The sequence below is a fragment of the Schistocerca americana genome, chromosome 1, assembly GCF_021461395.2.
Source record: "Schistocerca americana isolate TAMUIC-IGC-003095 chromosome 1, iqSchAmer2.1, whole genome shotgun sequence".
In the NCBI taxonomy this organism is placed as follows: Eukaryota; Metazoa; Arthropoda; class Insecta; order Orthoptera; family Acrididae; genus Schistocerca; species Schistocerca americana.
In genome coordinates this window covers 915,226,495-915,251,167 of record NC_060119.1, presented here as the reverse complement: position 1 = coordinate 915,251,167, position 24,673 = coordinate 915,226,495, and the positions used below count along the sequence as shown (strand labels likewise).

Sequence of the window (24,673 nt, the reverse complement as noted above, 5' to 3'; positions counted from 1 at the left end):
TTCTCTGCCGGCTCCGCATTGGCTACGTTTGGGTGACACACAGCTACCTCGTGCGCCGTGATGACCTGCCTCATTGTCAGTGCGGTGCCTGGCTGATAGTGGCCCATATCTTGGTGAGCTGACCTTCTTTGCCTGCCCTACAACGGACTCATTGCCATTTAATGCTTTTAGGGTGCATGTTGTAATGTGTCGCAGAGTGACTGGTTTTTCCTTTTTATTCTTGTGGTTGGCCAGCCACAGTCATCTGCTGTCTAGTTTTTACCCTTTCTACCTGTTTATTGCTTCTCTCTATGGTTTTCTTCTCCTATTTTTGTCTGTAGTAGTGCTGGTTGTCCTTCTGTCGTTCTTCTGGTTCTTCATTTCTCTTGTTATTGTGCTGTACGTCTCCTTTCTTTTCATCTTTCCCTTGTATAATTATTTTATTGGGAACAACGGACCAATGACCTCGCAGTTTGGTCCCTTCCTCCCCTCTTTTAAACAAACCAACCAACCAACCAACAATCAACCAACCTCCTCCCCCAACGAACCATGGACCTTGCTGTTGGTGGACTGGCTTGCGTGCCTTTGCAGTACTGATTAGTGTACCGTAGCTGCAACCCCAACAGAGTGGTATCTGTTGAGAGACCAGACAGATTTGTGGTTCCTGAAGAGGGGCAGCAGCCTTTTCAGTGGTTGCAGGGGCAACAATTTCGATGATTGACTGATCTGGGTTTGTAACATCAACCAAAAGGGCCTCATTGTGCTGTTACTGTGAATGGCTGAAAACAAGGAGAAACTAAAGCCATAATTTTTCCCAAGTGCATGCATCTCTACTGTATGATTAAATGATGGCATCATCTTGAATAAAATACTCCAGAGGTAAAATAGTCTGCCTCTGGCCAGGGACTACTCAGGAGGATGTTATCATCAGGAGAAACAAAACTGGTTTTCTGCAGATTGGAACACAGAATGTTAGATCCCATAATTGCATAGGTAGGTTAGAAAACTGAAAAGGAAAATCGGATAGGTTGAAGTTTGATATAACGGGAGTTCAGTGGCAGGAGGAACAGGATTTCTGGTCAGGTGAATACAGGATTATAAATACAAAATCAAATAAGGATAATGCAGGAGTAGATTTAATAATGAATACAAAAATAGGAATGTGGGTAAGTTACTATGAACAGCATAGTGAATGCGTTGTTGTAGTCAAGATACAAACAGTCAACATCAGCAACAGTAGCACAAGTTTATATGCCATCTCCACAATGATGAAGAGATCGAAGGATTGTACGTGGAGTTAAAAGAAATTATTCAGGTAGTTAATGCAAATGAAAATGTAACTGTGATGGAGGCCTGGAATTCAGTAGTATGAAAAGGAAGAGAAGGAAAAATAGTAGGTGAGTATGGACTGCCATAAGAATACTTAAAGCAAAATATGCTTGAATTTCTTCAGAATTAGCAGGAAACAAGGCATTGTTTGATTTCAAAGTATGACACTTTTCGTAAAAATCTTTTGCATATCTGTCTTTTTCCACTGCTACATTCTCTCAGAACAACAAATGGACCCTGTTTCTGTAAATATCTAAGGGGGTTAGTTGTCGAGGAAGTTGTCTTTGAACCCTAGAATTGATGGCACTAGAACCAGAAAACGAAATTTTGGAAGGTTTATCGTGATTTATTCCCCATTTTAATTTTTCTACCTTCTGTTTTTTACCAGCACTCATACCTGTTGGTGCAACATCACTGTCACTATCTCTTTGATCACTTTCAGGTTTATCACCGTCACCTTTATTCAACAGACTTTTGATTTCCATGTCTGAGAGAAACTTTTTATGGTATGAAATTGCTTGTGACTACACAGCTGGTGAGAAACCTTGAGAATTGTTGTTTATAACTCACAAAATATTAAGGGAAATAGTGTGTGTGGTACACTGCGACATAGATATATTTCTCAGCTTTCCAATTGATTATAACGTGTTGTGCCATCTTTTGACAGAAAAGAAGAAACTATAGCTGCTTGGCCTGTCTCACAGCCAGCATTGTAATAATGAATTTGAAACCTGTGGCCATCTGTATAAGCCAGTGGGTTTAGCTGCTTTTCTACATCAAGTTACTCATGTTGGGAATTGTTCTTGATTCAAATTCTGAAATACGTACTTTTCTTCATTGCTGAAGGAATTTCAGAAAACCGTGTGTTCAGTAACTTGGGTTTATCATCAGTATCGTTACCATTGCTATCACACAGTGAAGGTATTAAGTGCATTTTACCACTAGTGTACTTAGCATAAGACCAGCATTTCCTTAGGTTTTCTGCCAGATTTATAGACAGGATTTAGTTTTGGAAACTATTAAAAGCATCTCACATACAAGATTGTGCTGATTTTTGAGATTTTATAAAACTTTGAAAGTCTTGGGGATTTAGTATTCTTTCAAATTTGGCTTGCTTTTTTCGTAGTGTCTGCAGCAGTGTTCTGACCTGTTTTATATACCATGGGGATCTGTACCATCAGTTATTAATTTATTTTTGTGTATCTCTCTCGATTACCATCGATACTGTTTCTTTGAATTTATAGCTCTGTGAGGTTTCTTCATTACTCTGATGGATGTAAACAGAGACTCAGTAGTATTGGTGTGATTCTAACATAATTTTTTTGTCCATATATGTGGTATCTTTATTTCTGGACAAAATTATTTTATGAATTAGTTTAATATGTTGTCATGGAGAATACTCAGAAAACTGTTTTGTTGATAATGAACTTTCTCAAAAATACATGGAAACAATTGTAGGTGCGAGAACTCAACTTGACAGAAGCTGCGGCAGCTGTACGTTCTGATCTGTGGTTAATGTGCCAACGGCCATATGTGGTGATGGGTTCACTCTTGGTATATTTGGTGGCAATAGCAGGCTTCATACAAGACCCTTTGCCAGAGGAAGATGAAGATAATAACAGATCAGGAGTCCCAGGAGGTAGATCATGGTGGTATTCATTACCAATTGGCTCTCGTTGGATTGACTGCTTCTTTCGACCTGCCCAAGCTCTTGGAATGTGAGTAGTTCTTTAACAATACTTTGCTTGTGTGATCAGTGTACAGTAATTCCATTCTGCTTTAAGAAAAGTAGAATACTTGCATTCAGTCAAAGAAAATACTATTTTTTGTAATTCTAGTGTAAACTGAAATTGCAGCTGATACATTTGAGTATGTACATAGTTAGTCACCATGAAAGTGCAATGCTATCACGTAATTTGTGTGCCATTAGTATCACTTCTTTAAATTTATGCTGTGTGTTGTTGGACAGAAATGTCATACCTTCAAGTCATACCTTCAAGACCTTTCTTTCACTTTCTGCATTCATTTGGTTCGTAATGGATCATCGAGACATAATTACATTCACACAATTTTATTTCTATATTACTAAAGACATATTTTAGTGATGTTTCCCATCTTTCATCTATATATTGCTTGGATTCTTTACGTATCTCTGTGAGCCATTTCTGACTGTTCTCTCTCTCTCTCTCTCTCTCTCTCTCTCTCTGTGTGTGTGTGTGTGTGTGTGTGTGTGTGTGTGTGTGTGGGAGGGGGGGGGGGGGGGTTACCATCATGAATATATGTCCATAGAACTTTAGTTGCCATTTCCTTATTGACTCAATCAGCCTTTCATTATCCCTGTACAACTCTTTTCTTCCTCACAGTCGATACTGTTCATCCAGTATCTTAGGACCCAATATTTTCCAAAGGATCTTGCATTAAAAATTCTTGGCATCTCTCAGGCCAGCCTTTCCTATCTATCTGATTGTATATAGACTTTCAGTTTCGATCAGTGTGTTATAGTGCCTGAGTTCAGCTTTTCTTGTGATTGCCCTTTTCTTATATAGGACAATTGTCCTATGAAAGCAATGCTCATCCTCTGTCTTCTGCTGTCGTTGGCCTTTATTTGCTTGTTTTTATCTTTATTACTTCACCAACGTATCTGAAACTGTCCACTTTTTCTATTTTACGGTACTCTGTTGTTAGGTGATGAGTTATTGTTCAGATGTCGGTAATGTACTTTGTTTTCTAAAGAAGTTTGGAGACCAGCTTTTTTTGCATTTTTGTTCAGTATGTTTATCTGCTTCACAGCTGCCTCTGCATTTCTTGACAGGATTCACCAGGTAATTGGCAGATGCAAGACAGCTGACTCTTAACATCTTTCTTTGAACCTCCAAAATATCTTGTGTTCATTATAGCTGCATTAATAAATTGTTTTTGGAAAAAATTTTATTCAATTAAATTTTGTGTCCTGATTTCTCCTTTTTTATATTGAACAAATATGTTGCTTGACAGCTTTTCATTTTATCTTTAAATAAAATCGTCCATGATGCAAGTGAAAATTCTAAGGTTTCTTGAAAGTGAACATTTATTTCCAGTCATTGCCCATTTTACTAGTCTCCATATTTAATTGATTCACTATTATGTAATCTTGGGGGAGGACACTACTCTTTGAATGACAGGTTGACATTATGTGAATTCATAATGTCTTGTCTTTCTTGTAGCTCCGTGTCAACAAAACCACCTCTAACCAATGATTTTGTTGCAATATCTCATCTTACAAACTGTGCATCTTTTTTCATGAACAATGCCAAAATAATTTCTACTTCTGTAAGTGCCATCAACCAACTTCCTCAGTGTCAGGTGAAGGTAAAAATGTAACTATTATCTCGTCATTGAAATTCTGTGCAGTTGCGAAGTGACTTCAGCACTGTACATCAGGAGAAGAGCTTGCATTGTTAAAATTTCGGCCATCAAATATTGCCAAATCTACAAACAAAATCAGTCTCCAAATTACTGTGCTCTGCATTTTATAATAATTATTTTTTTTACTTGCAGTTTACAGACAGAGTAAATTTATTTTAATTATTTAACATACAGAGATTTTTGAAACTGTAGAAAATAAAAGCTTGACGTTAGAAATCTCTCTAGCACTGTCAAAAAGTGTTGTCTTGGTTGGTTCGCAGGAGAGCTTCTGTAAAGTTTGTAAGGTAGGAGGTGAGGTACTGGCAGAAATAAAGCTGTGAGGATGGGGCGTGAGTCGTGCTGGGGTAGCTCAGTTGATAGAGCACTTGCCCGCGAAAGGCAAAGTTCCCGAGTTCGAGTCTTAGTCCGGCACACAGTTTTAATCTGCCAGGAAGTTTCAGGAGAAATTATATTAAAATTCCATTTAGGTGTTGCTCATTTTCTTTTAAAGATTTTCCCCAAATCACTCATGGTGATGGCAGGCTGTAGAGATTCGAATGAAATTGATCTACTAAACAGAAAAGAGAATGTTATAAATTAGTTCGAATTTTGCTTCATGGTATTGTTGTGCAAACTGTTTTAGTGGAATAGAAATCTGTTAAATGATGCCACTTTTCTGTTTGTGATTTGACTTGTAGGTTAAAGTGTTGAATTTCAGTGTCAACCACTTCCATATCACACACCATATGCAATCTGTCATATAAATAATTTATCACCATATAGTCTTTTGCGTCAGAATGTTCGCAGGTGTATGTCCTATCAGTCTTGATAGGTCTACATAACTTAATTACATTTTAAACAGTGGAAAAAGTAGGATCAAATAACAGTAATATGGAAAGGATAGATTGCTAGTCACCACATAGATGAGGCATAGAGTCACAGACAGGTGCAATGGGTGAGTGCATTGGTGGGGTAGAAGGACTTGAGTGGGAATAAGGAACGGGATAGGTTGTTGGTGGAGGACACGGGTTAGCAAAGGTTGAAGGCGAAGGGGGGGGGGGGGGGGGTTATGGGAATTATTAAGGATATGTTGTTGGGAGAGATTCCATCTGCTCACTTCAGAAAAGCTATTGGTAGGAAGAATCCAGATGGTGCAGACTGTGAAGCAGTCATTAAAGTGAAGCACATTGTGTTGGTTGCATTTTCAGCACCTGGGTGGTCCAGCTGACACTTGACCACAGTTTGTAAATCACGCAGCTGCTTTCTTAGGTGGCCCTGCCTTTTACAGCAAAGGAGATGTCTGTGACAAGACTAGTAAATAGTAGCAGGAGGACAGGTCTCTCATCTTCGTCTATTGTAGGAATATGAGCTATGAGACAAGGGGTTGGTAGCAGGGTTGGAATAGGGAAGAACAAGGATATTGTGTAGATTCAATGGGTGGCAGAATACCACTATGGGAGAGATGGGGAAGAATTTTCTCATTTCAGTGCATCACGAGAGATAGTCAGAATCCTGGCAGAGAAAGTTATTCAGTTGATCCATTCCTGGGTGCTACTGAGTCACAAGAGGAGTGCTCCTTTGTGGCCCGACAGTGGGTATGTTTGAGGTGGTAGGTGATTAGAGAGACAAGGTATGAGAGCCCTGATTCTGAATTAGGTTAGGAGGATAATTTTAGTCGCTGAAGGCCTCAGTGAGAGCCTTGGAAGCTTTGGAGAGGGGCTGTTTGTCACTGCAGTTGTGATGACCACAGGTGGCTAAGCTATATGAAAGGGACTTCTTGGTATGGAATGGGTGGTAGCTGTTGAAGTGGATGTTTTGTTTGTAGTTGGTAGCATTGATGCGGACAGAGGTACTTAAGTAGCCATCTGTGAGGTGGACGTAAACACTGAGAAAGACAGTTGAGGACCAGGTAAAGTGAGTGGGGAAGAAAGTGTTGAAAGAATGTTTATAGGTCTTCTCATCCTTGATCTAGATCACAGTGATGTCATCAGTAAGTCTGAAGCAGGTGAGAGGTTTGGGATTCTGGGCGCATAGGAAGGATTCCTCTAAATGGCCCATGAATAGGTTGGCACTGGGTGGTGCCATTCGGCTTCCCACTTGTGTACTGCAGATTTGTTTGTAGGTGATGCTTTAAAAGGAGAAGTATTGTGGGTTGGTTTCATTTCCTCCACCAACCCTCCACAGTTCCTGTTCCAGTTCCACCCAGCACCCTCTTCGTTACTGTCTATATCACCTCTCCCTACACTAATATCCTCATTGCTCACGGCCTTGCCGCTTATTGAATGCTATCTTTCCCAACACCAAACCTATAATGTCCTTCCTGGTCACCATGGCAAACTGAATCCTCACTGAAAATTGCTTTTTCTTGGAAGTCATCACCTACAAACCTATATGTGGTACAGCAGTGGGCACATGCAAAGCACCAATCCATGGCAACCTATACATGGACCATCTAAGGAATCTTTCCCAAACCCCTCACCTGGTTCAGGTTCACTGATGACAACTTCGTGATGTGGACTGAGGTTGAGAACATCCTATCCACATTCGTCCAGAACCAGTGGTCATCGCCACTGTAGTGTGATGAACAGTCCCTCTCCAAAGATGCCAAGGATTTCACTGAGGTCTTCACAAACCAAAATTACCCTCCCATCCTTGTCAATAGAGAGATCTCCCATGCCTTGTCTACCCAGTCACCTACCACCTCCCACGTACCCAGTCTGGCCTAAAAGGAGCACTCCTCTTGTGACTCAGCACCACCCAGGATTGGATCAACTGAATCACTTTCTCTGCCAGGTTTCGACTACCTCTCCTGTTGCCCTGAAATGAGGAATTTTTCCTCATCTCTGTTACTTGAAAAGCCAGACTTACAATGACACTAAATTCCTTGCTCATGGTGTCCAATATTATTATAGCAAAAACCATGTTCAAAGTTTAAAATAAACATAACTTAGTGCAACTATGGGCTGTTTTTCATTCGAGAAAGGGAATGAGTGTGATTGACAATATAGATTAAAATACTTGTTCCAAAGTGGCCTTGTGCTAAATCTATATAGATGTGGTAGTGATGTATGTGTATGTAGTAGTGATGTAAGTTTGGGAATCAATGCATTGTAAACATGACTGATCATATGCTCCAGTTAAATGATGTACTCTTATTTATTCCACAATGTGTAGGGATGTGCTGTAATGGAAGTGGTGACTGCATGATGAGTTAAACACTGGTTGTCGGGAAGAAGGAGGCAGTACATTTTGTAATGTTTGAGTGAATCCCAGAATGTATTCTTAAGGAACTGTCAACCTCTTCTAATTATTCTCTGAAAGGCATTCAGTTCTTCTTTGAGAAGTTCTTTCAAGTGTGAGTTGCACTGTATTAAAATATGAAGATGTCATTGTTGTTTGGCAGGTATATCAGGTTGTTTGTTTCACTCAACTACACTATCCTTTTTTAACAAATATCCAGGCATGTAATGGGTTCAGCACATGTTTTGGAGTGCAGCTGTAGGTCACTGTGCTTAGTAGCTCCATTGTACGGTGGTGATAAGTTGCATACTGTGTCACTGTTCATCTACCAGTACTTCTCACAAGTGCTAATTTTACATGCAGTACTGGAAAATCATGCACAAAATACAAGCATAGTAATTAGTAAATGTAGCTGTTATGTGATTTTACTGCCTCATAAATTTTCCCTATGGACATAGCCATTGGATTTGATTTTTCATAATGAGAAAGTGTTCATGTTATAACCATAGAGTTGTGCCAGTTTTTTGAAAATAACATAATTATGGATCTAAGTTCTCTGTAGGTAAAAAGATTTGAGAATACGTTAGTCTGAGTTTATTAAGTTTGCTGACTACACAAATCTTCATAGCAAGCTTAGATGTTAATGATTTTATATGACTGAGATGCAATTGAGAACACTAACAGAAATTCTAGCTAACATGTTCTCTTTAACTAATGTTTAGTCAACTTTCCAGCTGTATTGTAGGCAGGCATCAAAATTGTTTAAGAAGTGGAATAAACAAAACATGAACTTCACTTATTGGTGTTCATGTTTGTTAATAAAGCATCACAAGATCCGTGGCAATATTGAAATATTGTAAGTAGAACATTTTCAAAGACTAAGAGGGTTCTGTTTGCCTGCACACCACTTACCTATAATGGAGACATTGATTGGTGAATAAAAAACTTGAACATAGTAACTCAGCATATGAACTTGTATCCACTTGAAATGTGTGGCCACCCCCACCCCCCCTCCCCCCCTCCACATATACAGATATAAGGGCAATGTGAAACATTTTTGCTCTGGCCATGAAAGTTAGTATTCTTTGGATCAAAGATTCCCTGATTTCAATGTTGTTCCCTTGTTGATTAATTTACTTTGGATAAATGATTCTCCAGTGAACTCATTGCATCCCTGTAATCCAGTCCTGAAATGTTTGCAAATGCACATGTATGGATGCTGTCATCTCTCCATTGGGGTGAAAAAAATTTTTGTCTCACATTTCTAAAGACTTAGGTGGAATGAGAGGCTGCCAAATCTGGTAAACAGGGTGTACATCCCAACAATTTGTATATCAAATCCTTCAGGTCTACCAGAGGTGGGTTATTTCCTCTAAACAGTCCCAGCTTCCTGTCATGTATGACTTACACAGTATTTGCTAGTTGTTGTTTTAGCATTTGAATGGTAATCACATCAAGTATCCAAATTCATCTTAGAAAACACTTGCCGTAACTTATCTGACTGATGAAATTAAATTTGCCTTCTTTCAGTCAGTGTCACCGATTTCCACCCTCTGTTTTCATTGCCATTTCATTTCTAATTTCTAGCATGTGGTGGTGGATTTATGTCTGATGCACAATAACAAAGTAGCACATAAAATCAGACAATTTTTTTTAAAAGAGTCCAAAGATTACTGAGAAATTCATTTATTTACTTGCTTTATGTATTTATGTGTCTTTTAAATAAAGTATTGTATAATGCCCAAGAGAAGTTGGACAAGTGCTTAAATACTACAGTACACAGAACAGAAGCAGTGCTTGACCAAGTAATCTTTTGCATGTGACTTGAATTTATCCTTGTCAGTTATTATTTTTATGTAGCTCGGTAATGTGTTATACAGTTTGATGCTGGGACGAAGAATAACTTTTTGGAATAGTGCTGCATTTGTCACTAAAATTGTATGTCATTTGTTTGTGTTAAGTTTTTTGTAGTTATTATTTTTTCTGATTTTTTTTTCTTGTCCAATCTCAACATTAAAGTATTATATTTTCTGTAGCCTGAAAAGTTTCTGACTTGCTCAACAGTGTTCTCCAACTACTACTCAATGTTGAGTGAGCATATGCAAAATATATATTCATGAGTTTATTATATGAAATACAGCTCCTTATTGTTCTTATTATTAAATACATTTTTCTCATGTTGCCTCTCAGGTTTTCTTGGTGTGATTGATTAATAGAGTGCTTCCAGGTTCCCAGTGTAGTAGTAGTAGTAGTAGTAGTAGTAGTAGTAGTAGTAGTTTCCGTTGTATGCAGAATATATGGTGGCTGATCCTGTCATCTTCAGGTGCTGCGAGTGGTGCTGTTATGTGGACTAACAGTCTGGAGTCCAATCAGACTGTAAACTGTTGTTGGCAGAGTTCTGCTCCCATTGCACATATGCTAGTGATCCTCTCTTGTTTTGTGAAAAGAAAATATTGCAGTTTCAGTTGAGTAATTCCTTGTAAACCCATCCTGACGTACTATATTATTAGGTTGTATTTCTTTAAGAAATCTTACTGTCTTCTAAGTAAAAAAATTTCAAGTATTTTTTAAAAGACTGACAGTAAAGAAAATACTCTGTATCCAGAATCAATCTTTCACTCTAAAAAGGGGTGTGTGTGCTGTTTTGAAACTTCCTTTCAGAGTAAAGCTGTGTGGCAGACTGACAAGGCAAGGTTCCGGATTTGAGTCCTAGTCCTGCACATTGTTTTAATCTCTCAAGAAGTTTCAAACTGATCTGTAGTTTGTCACCAGAACATGGCTTCTTTTCTTATGTAGTGGTCTCACTTTTTAAGTAGTCTGGGAAGATGACAGTAGGTAACAACAAACTTAAATGGTGTTTACATCAGTGGTTCAGATGTTATGTCTGCAAAAATTTTTGGAATCAAATTCAGTATATTGTCTATTTCCACGCAGTGTTTAGTTTTTAGTAGCTTAATTTCTTACTGTATGTGGACTCGGGTTCAATCCTGGTACTGTCAAGGGGATTTTCTTGGCGGGAGGGCAGGTACGTGTTGCACTTATCCTCGTGATGCAAATTAAGGTGCTAGTTGATTGAGAAGTAGTGCCTCGAAGGTTGGGAAAGTTGGAAAACGGCTGAATTACTTAGTCCCTATGTAGGTAAATGCCCTCACCATATCCGTAATTCCGTGGATTTTGTGAAACGTCTCGACAACTTCAGACTGAAAGATACTGATATCCTAGTGAGCTTCGACATGGTTTCACTATTCACCAGAGTTAGTCAAGCTTATTGAGCAGAAATTTGACGAGAAGACCACCAAACTCTTTAGGTGTGGATTGTTCGAGCTACTAACATGATGTTTACATTTGGATTACATAGTGCAGATGAAAACTGCATGAGGAAACATAAAACAAAAACAATATAATGGTTACAGTTTCACTTTTGGCCACTGACTGTCTCGTACTGAATACGTACTTTAACTTGATACTGACAGCATGGTGATTAAGTAATGAGTGTTGTCCTCCAGCTGATTTATAACATATTGTCATATAGATGTTTACGTTTTGGTAGATAAGCACAGACTAAGGCCTTGTGCCTATTTACAGAAGTAAATAATATGGAAAATTACAGTTTGTTGAAATATAGAGCTATTACAAAGAACAAAGACACAATGGCCATTGATATGAGTTTGTTTAACCAATAGCTGTAAATTAGAAAATGGCAGAATTAATGATAATGTTTTGTTGGAGAGCAACTCATTGTGGAAGGGGATTCCCAAAATTTGCTAGACATTCTTGAGAAAGTGTTATTTTCTAATCAGAATAATTAACAAACAAACAAGTTATTTTAGTGGAAATTTGCATTTTTGTACACAGAAAAAAATCAGGACGATGAAACTGTGTTACTGACTTTTATAAATAATTGCATTTTAATGTTGGAAATTATGGAACATCATACATTTGAATACAAATAACTTTTGAAGTATAAAGTTTTTGTTGAATAGAGAAAAATGGGGGCTTTCTTATGAACTGTTCTAATTTGAGAAACAAATAATTTCTAGCTCATCGAAAATTTCACCTTCCCATGTTTTGTGTGTGCAGTAAATCACTAATATTTCTCAAAATAAAATATTTCCCGTTAAACTAATTATTCTATAGTTATCAGTAATGAAGAAATTACACAGTGAATAGTAAAGTTTTATGAATGCCTATTTGCATAAGGAATTGGATGTTTAGAGTATCCACTAGGACAAAATAATATTGATGTCGAATGGTATAAGAATGAATAGGATAGTTCCCCTTTGCTGTGTTACACTCTGTGTACTTAATTCTGTACCACTGATTTTGTAAAATTAATGTCATCTATTACTTTCATACACTATAGTTTTTCTCTGTATTTATGTTTGCTTTTTTCAGCTGGTGCATCTGATTGCCTCTCTTTCTGATGATTTTGCAGACATGTTTATACATCCTGCTAACTGTTATAGATCCCAGTCTATGTAAATGCATACTATCCTTTCCTAGGCAGTTTTAAATTATAAATTTGTTTGTGTCTATGAACACTGCTATCACAATATTATTTAAGACACAATTTATCTTGCAGATGTATTTATAACTCACTAATTTCCTTTTTATAATGCTACAAATTAGTACTTAAATGAGGCAGGTTTTTAGCGAATGTGTCCCAGTGTGTATAAAGACACCTCTGTATCTATGTTTGATTTCAGAGTCAGACTGTCCTACATTATCTGGTTTTGCCTTTCCAATATTTCTTGAGCTGTTGTGTTCTATTTCCAGGTCACATACAAATTTTCCAGTTTGGAACAATGACATTTGTCAACAGCGAATGACTTATTAATATAAATGCCATTTGGTTATCTTGCATAGTTGCAACACTGCCTTTCCTTTCACTATGTGTCACCAACTTTCATTTATATTTTCAGAATTTTCTCTTATTGGGCTTTGTGCAAAAGCTTCTGAAACCCTACATATGTTTTTGTGTTCATTGTTCTTACTAAGTCTGGGAACCTTCGGAGTGGCATAATAAGAAAGCAATTTCTCTCAACTTGGACGGTGGTGGATTTACAGGGTGGAAGAACATTAAGGATGCTGGTACAGCTTGATGAGCTTCATGCCTAGCCATATTAAAGGCAAAATTCAACTATGGTATGGTATTGTCCCATTACAGTGGCACCTCAGAATGGTAAATAATAAGAGCAGTGGCCGGCTGTGGTGGCCGAGCAGTTCTAGGCACTTCAGTACGGAACCATGTGGTTGCTACGGTCACAGGTTCGAATCCTGCCTCGGGCATGGATGTTTGTGATGCCCTTAGGTTTGTTAGATTTAAGTAGTTCTAAGTCTAGGGGACTGATGACGTCAGATGTTAAGTCCCATAGTGCTTAGAGCCATTTGAACCAATAAGAGCAGTCTTAGAGTTCCTGTTAACTGTTTCCACAAAAGATGGTTGAGGGGTAATAGGGGGTGGTAGTTTCTTGATGGAAGCCATTCTAAAAACAAAATCTGTGGAACTTGCGAGACACGAAGGCTGGGCTGTCATTGCTGATGAGAGTGACAGAAGGGCCAAAGATAAAATAATTTTACTAAGGTGTTTTGTGCTAGTCCCTGCGGTTAACCACCCCACTTGGCATCAACCATTCAAAATGCAAGGAGGGTCCACTGCTACAAAAATATAGTGGTATCCTGCCTGAGTCTGGGGAAGGAGACCAACATTGTCAATGAAAATACATTCCATGGCATGGTTGGAATTCAGCAATCCACTCTTACTTCTCCAACTTTGTTTTGACAACTTACATTCTCAGCACTGTCCAACCATCCTGTTTATATAAATAAAGAGCAAGTGCCACATTGCATGTTGTTTGATCTTCTGTATGGTTTTATAGGTGCCTAAGTTCCCACCTAACAAACACTGATGGTAATATTTAAAGATGGCTGAAATGAGATCCCGAGGCAAACAAATTTTCCAGTCACCATTGCCCTTCAATTGTAAATACACAATTCCCGTATAAGCTGGTACCTGGACACTTCTTCCCCAGATTGAAAATGCTGTTTAATATGTAACAGCCCCTAGGTCAGAATCCTGTTGTGCTAGATCACCAAACAACTCGGGCACCTCCATCCTGGTTGGACATTCAACGAACCAAAGTTTCCTCATCACCAGACACAAACATATGGCTCAGCATGTCAGCCACCCTTCCCACAAAAAATGTGCAATAAACCATGGGTAGCGAACTGCTGCCTGCTAACTGTATAATATATGGTAATCACGGGTCACAACTGTGTAAAATATGAATAGCCAGATGTCTGAGGTACACGTCATAAATCAATAAAGGCACCGAGGTATCAGAATCAAGGAGACCACACACTGCTTCGTGATTAAGACTTGTGCAAGCTTAGGGAAGGTATGCAAACTAGCCGCACTTAGGTGATCACAGATGTGAGGAACAGAGATAGCTCCTCGGCATCTGTTTGTCCTCTGGTGTCAGCCGTTTTGCACAGATTTACATTTTCAGTAATACAAGCAGGCAAAATGCCCAGGCTGCCGGCCATGGAAACACCGTCACTTACTGTGAGTGACCTTATTAGTAACAGTAGTCTTATCAAGTGGAGGAAATCCACCTTCCCTAACATGCTCATGTCTAGCATCAGCTTAAGCAACCCCAATGACATCAGAAACCAGATGCTCTAAATCTTGATAAGTGATAGGCCTTTCCAAAACAAATGTGGGAGCGATCCTTGGAAAGTTGCACATCGAATGCAAGGGCGGCAGTACACACGCCCCACATGTAATCCGTTAGGGGTTCCCCAACCTGCTGTACACAAAACAAATATTCGTTAATTAACTCATTCCTGACTCAAGCAGACAGTCTTTGCTGAAGGATCATGGAGCATAGCTCACACAGATCACCCTTACAGGCCAGGACATTACTCACCATATCAGTTAACAGGCCCTTATGGAAAGGGTAACTGATTTGGTGTACCAAATCTGGTTAACGGTATCTTGGCAAGGTTATCTGTGCCCTTGATAATTCTAAGAAATGAATTGGGAAGTTTGGCAAAACATGCATATTTCGTTGGACAGGACTGTAAGTCTCTCCTAGACACTCTTCTGCTGGACCACTCCCCGCACTTTCGCGGGACCCTCGGTCCTGTTCTAACCCATTTAGCTTTCTGTGTACAGACATTACTGTGACCAATAATTTATGCACTTGAGCCTTAGAGAGGACATCAGAAAATAAGGACCACAAGTCTTCCACTCAGCTGAACAAATGTGCAATCTGCGCTTCCAGACGAAAAGTTTGTGCATGAGGGGTAGTAGTATCAGAAGGGAATTCAACATTTTTATGTATGTCTACCAAGGAAGTTGAGCAACTCGCTAGCATGGTATTCACCTAGCCTATATTCTCTTCCATGACGTGCATGGGAAGCATGACTGCTGCACAGACACTTGCATAACTCACTGACGTCACCGTCCTCAGTTTGGCCCCATAGTCACAACTCGTACTTGAACTGCTCTTTCCTGAGAGTCTCCACTCTGGTCACAGTACGAGCTTCCATGTTGCATAGTGTGCCTGAAACAACGATCAACAGTGAACAGTTTCCAAGTAATAACATATAATTTACAATAAACAAGAAAATAACATAAAGAAAGAAAAAATATGATGTTCAATGAGAGGAGGATAAGGCCAGAACATAACCACACTATAGCTACCAAAATTGACACAGGCAACAAGAGCTTATATCTTAGGACATCAACCAACAGGATCTAGAGGAAGGGCTGAGGGAAAACTATTGGACATTATTTGTTGCCAAATACTCCCAGCAATACACTTAAAAAGGGCGTTAAATGTGAAACACTGGGAGCAGAACAATTTAGATACTCTTTGAAGGTTATTCTTTTCCCTAAAAAGTACCAATTCATCAAAACATTAATTTTTTAATAATTTACTTCGGAACTCATACCGAGGCCACACGTGAGGTCAGGGCTGAAACCTGCTGATAACACAGCAGACCACAGACAAGAAGCTGAGAGAGGATAGGTAATGCACTGCAACATATACAGCAAAGTTCTCTTGAGCAGTGAACAGATTGTATAAAGCCAAAGCCTGTGCCGCGGCTCTATAAGAAATCCAATAACTAATATTAAGTTACCCCAAAAATTTTAAAAACATTTACTCTAAACATAAGCCAATTTCCCCATGAGAGAGAGTTGAGGACGTACTGCAAACCCTTTCAAAATCACATTAAGAGAAAATGAGGGAGGGCAGAACAACAAAAATTGATAAACCAAGTGAAAGGCCAGCATCCAGCTGCTTCAAACACAACCAGCAGCAGGGAATGGAGACAAGCCAATGGAGAATGTACAAATAGCGCTCACCATAACCACAGGGAAGCTGATCCGGGCTCTGTTCATGACCAAGGAACCCGAAGAAGGCACTGACTCAGTTCCCAGCAAAATCATGCTGTGAAAGTATCCCAGTCATGTAGTGCAGAAGCGGAGACGACCGCACAATCACACCATATTCTTTGGGAGGAACCTGGGTACTGCCAAACAAGGACAGCTACAGCAGGACCAGGCTGGCCCAGCATGAAATGTCAACAGCTGCATTGCACTGCATGGAGAGTGCCAACTGCCATCACGCACGCCAGAAAAATGATGCATTAGTGATGCTGACCTATTGCTCTCTAGGAAGCCCCTATGTTTCACTGGACACACCATCCACCGTAACTGCCCAGTTCCAACTATCCCCTTCCTTTTCGTACAACCCACTTCCTCCATTCCACCAGAGAGAAAAACAAAAACCCTCTAACTGTCAGACATTGCTCAACTTGCCAGGCACGAGCTATTGAACTAGGTGCACAACTCGTTAGCTCCAATGATACGTGATTGCATCATGTCTTATACACTTGCATTTGTTCAACTTCTAGCTAATTCATTAGTTTGCCTGTGATGGTGAGCTCATAACTCCTTACAAAAATGCATACTTTTACATTCTGAAAACAGTCTGTGTATGATGGAATGTAGCTATTTAATATTTTTAATGCAATAGGTTGCTTTGTAATTCTGGTAAATTTTTTTGCCAGCTTTCATTACATCACTGCTATCTGAAAGGTGCTGTTCAGACTTTTTTTAAACATTGCACAGAACCTTTAATGAAACTGTATAATATACAGGCCACATTTTCAGGACAGGCCCACATTCTTATAGTAATGTGTGAGCTGTTCAGAATACTTCAATTTTGAATTGACGAAATTTGAAAGACAGTCTTAAGTTATTAGCCACAATAAAAACTATATATTTTCACAAATTCATAAAATCAGATCAGACAGGATGTAACCTGTACAAAATGTAAACAGTTTCATGAATTATCGTATAAACCAGTATGTATTATATGACAAATATACTGTATTTTAACTAAAGTGAAATAATTTTGTGATTGAAAGGAAACATTTTTAAAAGTGTTTAAAGCCTTTTCAGTTGTTTCTATGAGTGGACAATACTTACTTGAGGAAAGTTGTCTCCATTTATTGCATGTTATTATCACTTCTTTCATAATGCAAAGAAATAGAATTATTATGAAGTTGGTTGCTTATTTGTGATGTATGTATTGAGAAACAAATACAACTCATTTCCAGACAAGCTCCAACAGATTTTGACATGGAGGAAGGTATAGAGATGTTAATTGAACGACTGGCTGTTCCAAATTTGTGGTTGCAACCTTCTGTTATTCCTACAGATTATGTGAAGGAGCTACCATTATGGCGGTTCAGAATTCCTAGTACATCAAGGTAATGAAATAATTTCTTACATAGTCTGTCCTGTACAAAAATAAATTATTTAGAATACCTGTGAGAGAAAAACAACCACATAATGAGGAAAAGAAACTTGTGCAGATTTCTCCTGCTAGAAATACTCAAGAATGCTTGATTCTGCATTTTTAATCATTGTTCATTGAGAAAGCATTTCTTCTGAAAAGTATTTATATTAGAAAGACAAGTACTGAGTGTTTAATTTTACTGAAGTTTTAAAATGGGTACCATTATAATAATAAATTTTGAATATAATTTCATAACTACTTAGTAGATTTTGAAGAGATACAAGTTTGGTTACTGTTGAGAACCACTGCAAGACAACCAAACTACACAGTTTTATCTTTTCATTCAATTTAATAATTGTTTTGTACCTTTCAAAAATTGTACTTTTTTGGGGATATTGTTAAATGAATGGATGTTAAATTTTTGTATTCATATAAAAACTGACCAACATTGGAGTGCACAACTGTAGAAGAGAAATGGAATTATCTTTGGGGTCGTCTTCTGAATCAGTCACCTTGAACTGATTAGAAGGTGAATGTGAGGGAGAGACAGGATGCGGATGATTTCTTTGGAACAGAAAACTGTTCAATCACCTTTCATAATAAAACTGAAATTTATTTAATTTCATAGTTACCTGATATTAGACAGAGTTTCCACACGCATTATTGAATTGTCACTGTCTCGTCACTAAACTGTGAACTGTTTTACATTGGAAATTAAGTGTTTTTTATTGTGTTTGCAGTCAGTGTCACCTTAAATTATAATATTGGTCCAGTCAGGCCATATTCAATCACACTCTGTGTGTTAATTACAATGGAAAATTAATTTCATTTCCAGATTAATAATTTGTCAGGAAGTCCTGGTATCCCCGCAAAAAACTGATTTTTACCTAGTAATAAAAGTGAAATGTTAAGGAACTTTTTAACATTTGAAGATTTTTTTTTTAATGGAGCTGTTACATAAGTATAAACAAAACAGTGTATTGAGTTCTTACAGTGTCTGTTGCTTGGTCATGACATCTGTGGAATGCCCACTGGCCTTGGAGAGCTTTGCCATCAGATTTGGTTTTAGAGCTACCAGATCAATATGTCATTGCTTTGTTGCAAGTGCAGTGTTCATTACAAATCACTAAAAAGTTTCCAACTACAGATTGCTTCAGTATATGTTGAAGACACATGCTACGTCTATTTCATACGATTGCAGTAGCTGATGTATTTGAGAACTCCATTTGCCATTTGAAAAATTTAAAGCCTGTCCATGTAGAGAACTGTTTTAATGCACATGTTCTTAAGTGAATATGTTTCACATCAAATTACTAAATGAGTTGGATTCTCAGATCAGCTATGAGCACATTATCACCATATCTTTTCCAGACCAAAATTTTCTTATTGCTCTTGTACTAACATTCACACTGTGACTTAAGAAAACTGTCTGCCCATTAGGGATGAGTCAGTAATGTGGGTCATCTGATCTCAAATGTCTTATTTGAAACGTGTGTAAATTATACAGTCATGGCAAAGTTAGTCAGAGTTATTCTTGCTATCAAAAAAGAAAGCTTCTGTTATGTGCTTCTTATCCATTGACTTACATAACAGCTCAACCATATGCAGCGATCGATGGATTGTGCTGTGTTCCATGTGGAAGCCAAACTGCTCAAGTTTGTTGTTAAGGTACTTAAGTGGTAAGTCAAGATCTTTATACAAGAGTGTCAAAAATGAAATAGCAAGCTAGCTTTGGGGAAGGAGGGAGATTCTTATTAGGTCTATCTACGATTACTAACTGGTCAATTTTTGGGGCTGTTTGAAAGATGTGATAAGGCAGATTGGAAGTTGTGTCATAGTTGATTGCAAGAATGAGAAGGGGCTTTTGGTGTGGGACAAGGTACTTATTCTATAAATGTGTGGTGTAACCATACAAGACGTACTGTAAAATAAGAAATAATTTTATTGATGTACTGCTTGCTAGTGGTGTCCAGAGGGCGCAGTATATCAGTGATCTGTCCTGTCGCCATTATTATATGTGGACCTGAGGAAGGCAACAGGATCAACAGCAAAATATTATGCCCTCTGGATGCAAAAAGTCTGCAGCACACCCATGGATTATTTTGTCTTCAAATACACCGGGAGAAACTGGAAGACCGTTAATTCTGGTGTTACCTTAATTTCCCTTGGTTGAGCCACTTGTTGAGCATTTCTAATCGCATGCTTTTGTCATCATTGTCAGTTGTGCAAGTTCAAAAATGTGAACCCCAGCAACATGTGAGTAATTCTGCTTTATATTTATCTAAGTAAACTAATCTGTTTTCACATTGGTATGGGATTTGCCATGAGTTCTGTGTGATCTTCCACACACAATTTATATGCAACTATCCTTCTAGAATTGTTTTAGTATGTTCGTATATTGACATTTTTATATTCAACTGTTTAATTTTGATAATATGTACACATTTGCTATTTATGGTGACGTTTACAAAGTAAATCAGTGGAAGTGTCATCCTTTCTCTGCAGCTCTGAAAATACAAAGTGCTGCAAATCCAATAACCAGTTGCAGTTAAAGGTTCTTGACACTCACTGTGTTGACTCTCCAGAAACAGTAGCACGTATGATGGATGGTGAAGAACCAGGACCTCATTTTAGGGAGCCAAACTTGCCTCATCAGAATAATGAATGCAAATGTGTACCTGCTGCAAGGTAAATATAACTACCTCACTGTCATTGATATAATGCTGATTTACTTCACACTACAGTTTTTATTTTCTTTCTAACATATGCTTTTTAAATGTATTACCAGGGAAGAAAGCTCAGAAAGTGAGGAAAGTACAAGTGCTTCTTCTCCTGAGGAGAATACCATTTTAGGCACAATGGGTTGCTGGTGGGAATCAGTTCCGCCAGGAATGTTGTTGGCTTTGGACTGCGCTGTCTGTCTGGAACCATATGTTGACGGTGCAATACTTTGTGGATTGCCATGTGGACATAGCTACCACCAGCCCTGTATATTTACTTGGCTGTCAAGGGATAACCACCATTGCCCTGTCTGCCGTTGGCCAGCTTATCGCAACAAGGTGCATCATCCTCATGCAGACTGAATAACGTTGCGAATGGAACTTTCATTAAGGTACAGGGTTATATACTTGTTTACTCTCATTATCTTAGTTTCAATCTCTGTCTCTCTCTCTCTCTTGCTTCTATTTCCATTCAAGTGACTGAGTTATTTCTCATATAGCTTATATTCTATTGGTGGTGCAAGGGAAAGACACTGGACTTGTAGTTGGGAGTATGATGGTTGAAATTCCTAAAGCATTCAGATTTAGATTTTCCTTAGTTTCCTCTAAATCAATTGTCACAAGTGCCAGGATGTTTCCTTTGAGAATAAAGTGGCAGACTTTCTATCCCGTCCTTCCCTATTCCAAGCTTCTGCTCCAACTGTAATGAGCACATCATCAACAGCATGTTAAAATGTAATTTTCCTTATTATCCTGTTTGGTTTCCTAAGATATGCTTAATGATCTTTTAGCCATATGTTCTGGATTGCAATTTATTATGAGGTAACCACATCTTAACAATAAATATATATGTGTCAGTGTTTTCCACGCCCATTTACACAGAACTGTTGCTATCTCAAGCTCTCACTATTTTGAACTACTGGAAGAAACTGATGTAGCACTATTACACTATTTTATTTACCATGAGACTCAATTTTGTATTGGAATTATGTCAAGAAAAATATCTGCATCTACACCTGTACTTCGCAAGCCACTATGTAGTGTTTGGCAAAGGGTAAGTCCCATTGTACCAGTTACTAAGGTTTCTTCCCATTCCACCCATATATGGAGCAGGGGAAGAATAATTGCTTACAGTCCTCCATGTGTGCTGAAATTAATCTAATTACGTCTTCACAATCCCTACAGGAGTGATAAGTTGGGGGATTGTTGTGTATTGTTAGAGTCACCATTTAAAGCCAGTTCTTGAAACTAAGTACGGAGGCTTTCTCAGGTTAGTTTTCATTTTGTATTTCTACAATTTCCACAATTTTCGGGAGCATATTTCTTCATATAAACTTCAAGCTCACTTTTGTTTGCAATTAGTTTTGCAGTTAACTTTGATAGTTTGTATCTCAAAATGTCACATTTTTATTTACATACAAAATAAAATCATGTGAAGTATTTAATAGTCTAAAGTCAGTGTACAAATCCAGTATATGATTCTGTTGTGCTCATATTGGGTACCATGTAACTAGAATCCCTTGTAACATACTTGGATAGAATCCAGGCAAAACCTCGGAAAGAGAGAGAAAATACATTAAGGTAAGTGTTTTGTTAATTTCCTTTCTAGCATCTGATGGTCCAATGAATGTAACTGGCAGTTGCTCATATGCTATTCGGCCGATATGATATAGCAGTCTGAAATGGTTCTTGCATTGCTACCTGACTACTGTGGGGTTTGTTAGTAAATATAACATTTGGAAAGCCAAATTACAACTTGACAGACAAAAATAAATTATTTGTGCCACTCTTTCATAGCCTCACAACAGAATTCTAGGTATGTTCAGAAAGTAAGTGTGCTAGGGTTTTATATTTTTTTAGAAAAAGTGTATTTGCAAAAAAAGAATTACATGATATTGTTGATACGCTTGTTGACAATTTTTCCATATAATCGCCATCCCGTTCAGTGCATGTGAGCTCCGGCACAAGCTTCGTTATGCCCTCCTTGAAGAACTCTCTTGCTAGTTCCTTCCCCCACTTTAGAACCTCTTTCTGCACCTGCTCATCAGGTGAAAATTTAATTGCACTTTATGTGCCTTCAGGGGAGGTGGAAAGATGACAATCTGAATTCGGGGGATAATGAGGCTGGTTCAAAACAACCAAATGACTCCAAAATCACCTTGATGGCTAAGGCTATGTGAGGTTGGGTGTTGTTGTGCAACAAGCACACTCTTCTTGTCCGCATTCCCCTCTTTTTATTTTGAATGCTACTTTTGGGTTTTTTAAGTTCTTACAATATCACTGTGCATTGATGGTATCCCAAAGGCAGAAATTCAACAAAAATTATTCGTTTTTGATCCCAAAACACATAGGCCATGATTTTTTGCCCAAAATTGTGATTTTGCATTTTTTGGAACATGGGGAATTGGTACGATGCCACTGTGACAACTGTCCTTTTGTCTGTCATGTCATGAGCCACTCACGTTCCATCCAGAAGCATAGTAGAGCTCAGAAAATCCTTACCTACCAATTCAAGTCGCTCAAGAAACTTGCTGGTGCTGTTGACTGATTTTTCTTGTGCTGTTCTGTCAGCTGTTTTGCGATCCAACTTGTGCACAGTTTCTGGTATCCCATCATTTCTGTGAGTGTCTCATATAAGAGAGTTCTGGAGGCTCATGAAAACACCACAGAAATTTTACCCACTGTCAATTGACTGTCTTCACAAACAGTTTCCTTGATTTTTTTGCACCAAGTCATCTGTCAGAATGGAAGGTCTTCCACTCCTCTCTCTGTCATGGACGTTAGTTCGATCTCCACAAGACTCCCTACACCACTTAAATACACTTGTTCTGTTCACAACACCTTCACCGTAAACTGTTTTGATTTGTTAAAAAAATGTTGGTGCGTATTTTTCCTTCAATGAGTAGGAAGCCGATCACAGCGTTTCAGGCAACTGTACACTACAGCATAAAAGGCATAATAAAACAAACACAGCAGACACAAAATAAGAACAACCAAACAGAAGCAGCTACTATGAAAAGGTTAAAACAAAAGTTAACAAACAACAACATATTAATAACAAGAGCAGACAAGGGAAATGTAACAGTACTCATGGATAAAGAGCAATACATCACAAAAACCAAGGAATACATAAACACCAACGCAATACAAAAACTGAAGTCAGATCCAACTACACGATTCCAGGCAAATGTGAAACGAACACTGAAAAACATTGAACACACACTCACAGACAAACAGAAATACTACTTAACACAGAAAAACACACAAGCACCAACACTCCGCAGCCAACCAAAAGTACATAAAGACGGAATGCCAATGAGACCTGTTATCAACTTCAAGAAAGCCCCAACATACCGCATAGCCAAACACCTCCAAAAGTTAGTTACAAACCACTATAAAGTAGAAAACAACAGAACAGTGATAAACACAGGAAACCTAATAGAAAACATACAGAACATACAGATACCACACACAGCATCACTGATTTCATTCGATATAGAAAACATGTATACCTCCATCCCTATCACAGAAACAATAGAAATCATAGAACAAAATCTCTCATCCCACAGCAACCTCACCACAGATGCAATAAAAGAAATAACAGATATGCTCAGACTGACAACTGAACAAAACTACTTTCAGTTTGAGGAAGAATATTATCTACAAACTGATGGACTGCCCATGGGATCCCCAATATCAGGAACTGTAGCAAACATTTTCATCAGTCACCTTGAAAATCAAATATATGATAAGATAACCACAAATGAAAGTTTCAAAATCATATATTGGTACAGATACGTGGATGACATTATTTGTTTGGTAGACGAGCCAAGTGAAAAAATAGATGAACTCCATTCAGAAATAAACAAAGCTCATAAGAACATAAAATTCACACTTGAAAAAGAAAAAGAAAATAAAATAAATTTTCTTGACATTACAATTAAAAAAGAAAATGGAAAACATACATTTAACATCTTTAGAAAACCAACAACCACAGACACGATAATACATTCCACATCCAACCACCCCCAAAGCCAGAAACTTGCAGCACTAAGACACATGTTACATAGATTAAACAGAATCCCGCTCAGCAAGAGAAACTATGAACAAGAAATGAACACGATCATACAAATAGCTAGGAACAACGGGTATGACACATGTGGTACACAGGCTCAATCAAAAAATAAAAACACAAATAAAAAACAA

The 24,673-nt window shown here is 38.2% G+C and overlaps 1 protein-coding gene across 2 annotated transcripts in view; it reads left to right on the top strand.

The window, feature by feature from the left end:
• Positions 1-24,673, top strand: part of LOC124615290 (E3 ubiquitin-protein ligase RNF103-like) — a 137,714-nt gene that overhangs the window by 90,667 nt on the left and 22,374 nt on the right. For both annotated transcript variants that reach the window (XM_047143070.1, XM_047143077.1), the window contains 4 exons: positions 2,767-3,026; positions 17,566-17,718; positions 20,253-20,435; positions 20,536-20,859. In XM_047143070.1, the coding sequence (XP_046999026.1) occupies positions 2,767-3,026; positions 17,566-17,718; positions 20,253-20,435; positions 20,536-20,830 (891 nt within the window). In that variant the 3' untranslated portion in view covers positions 20,831-20,859. The remainder of the gene's footprint in view (positions 1-2,766; positions 3,027-17,565; positions 17,719-20,252; positions 20,436-20,535; positions 20,860-24,673) is intronic.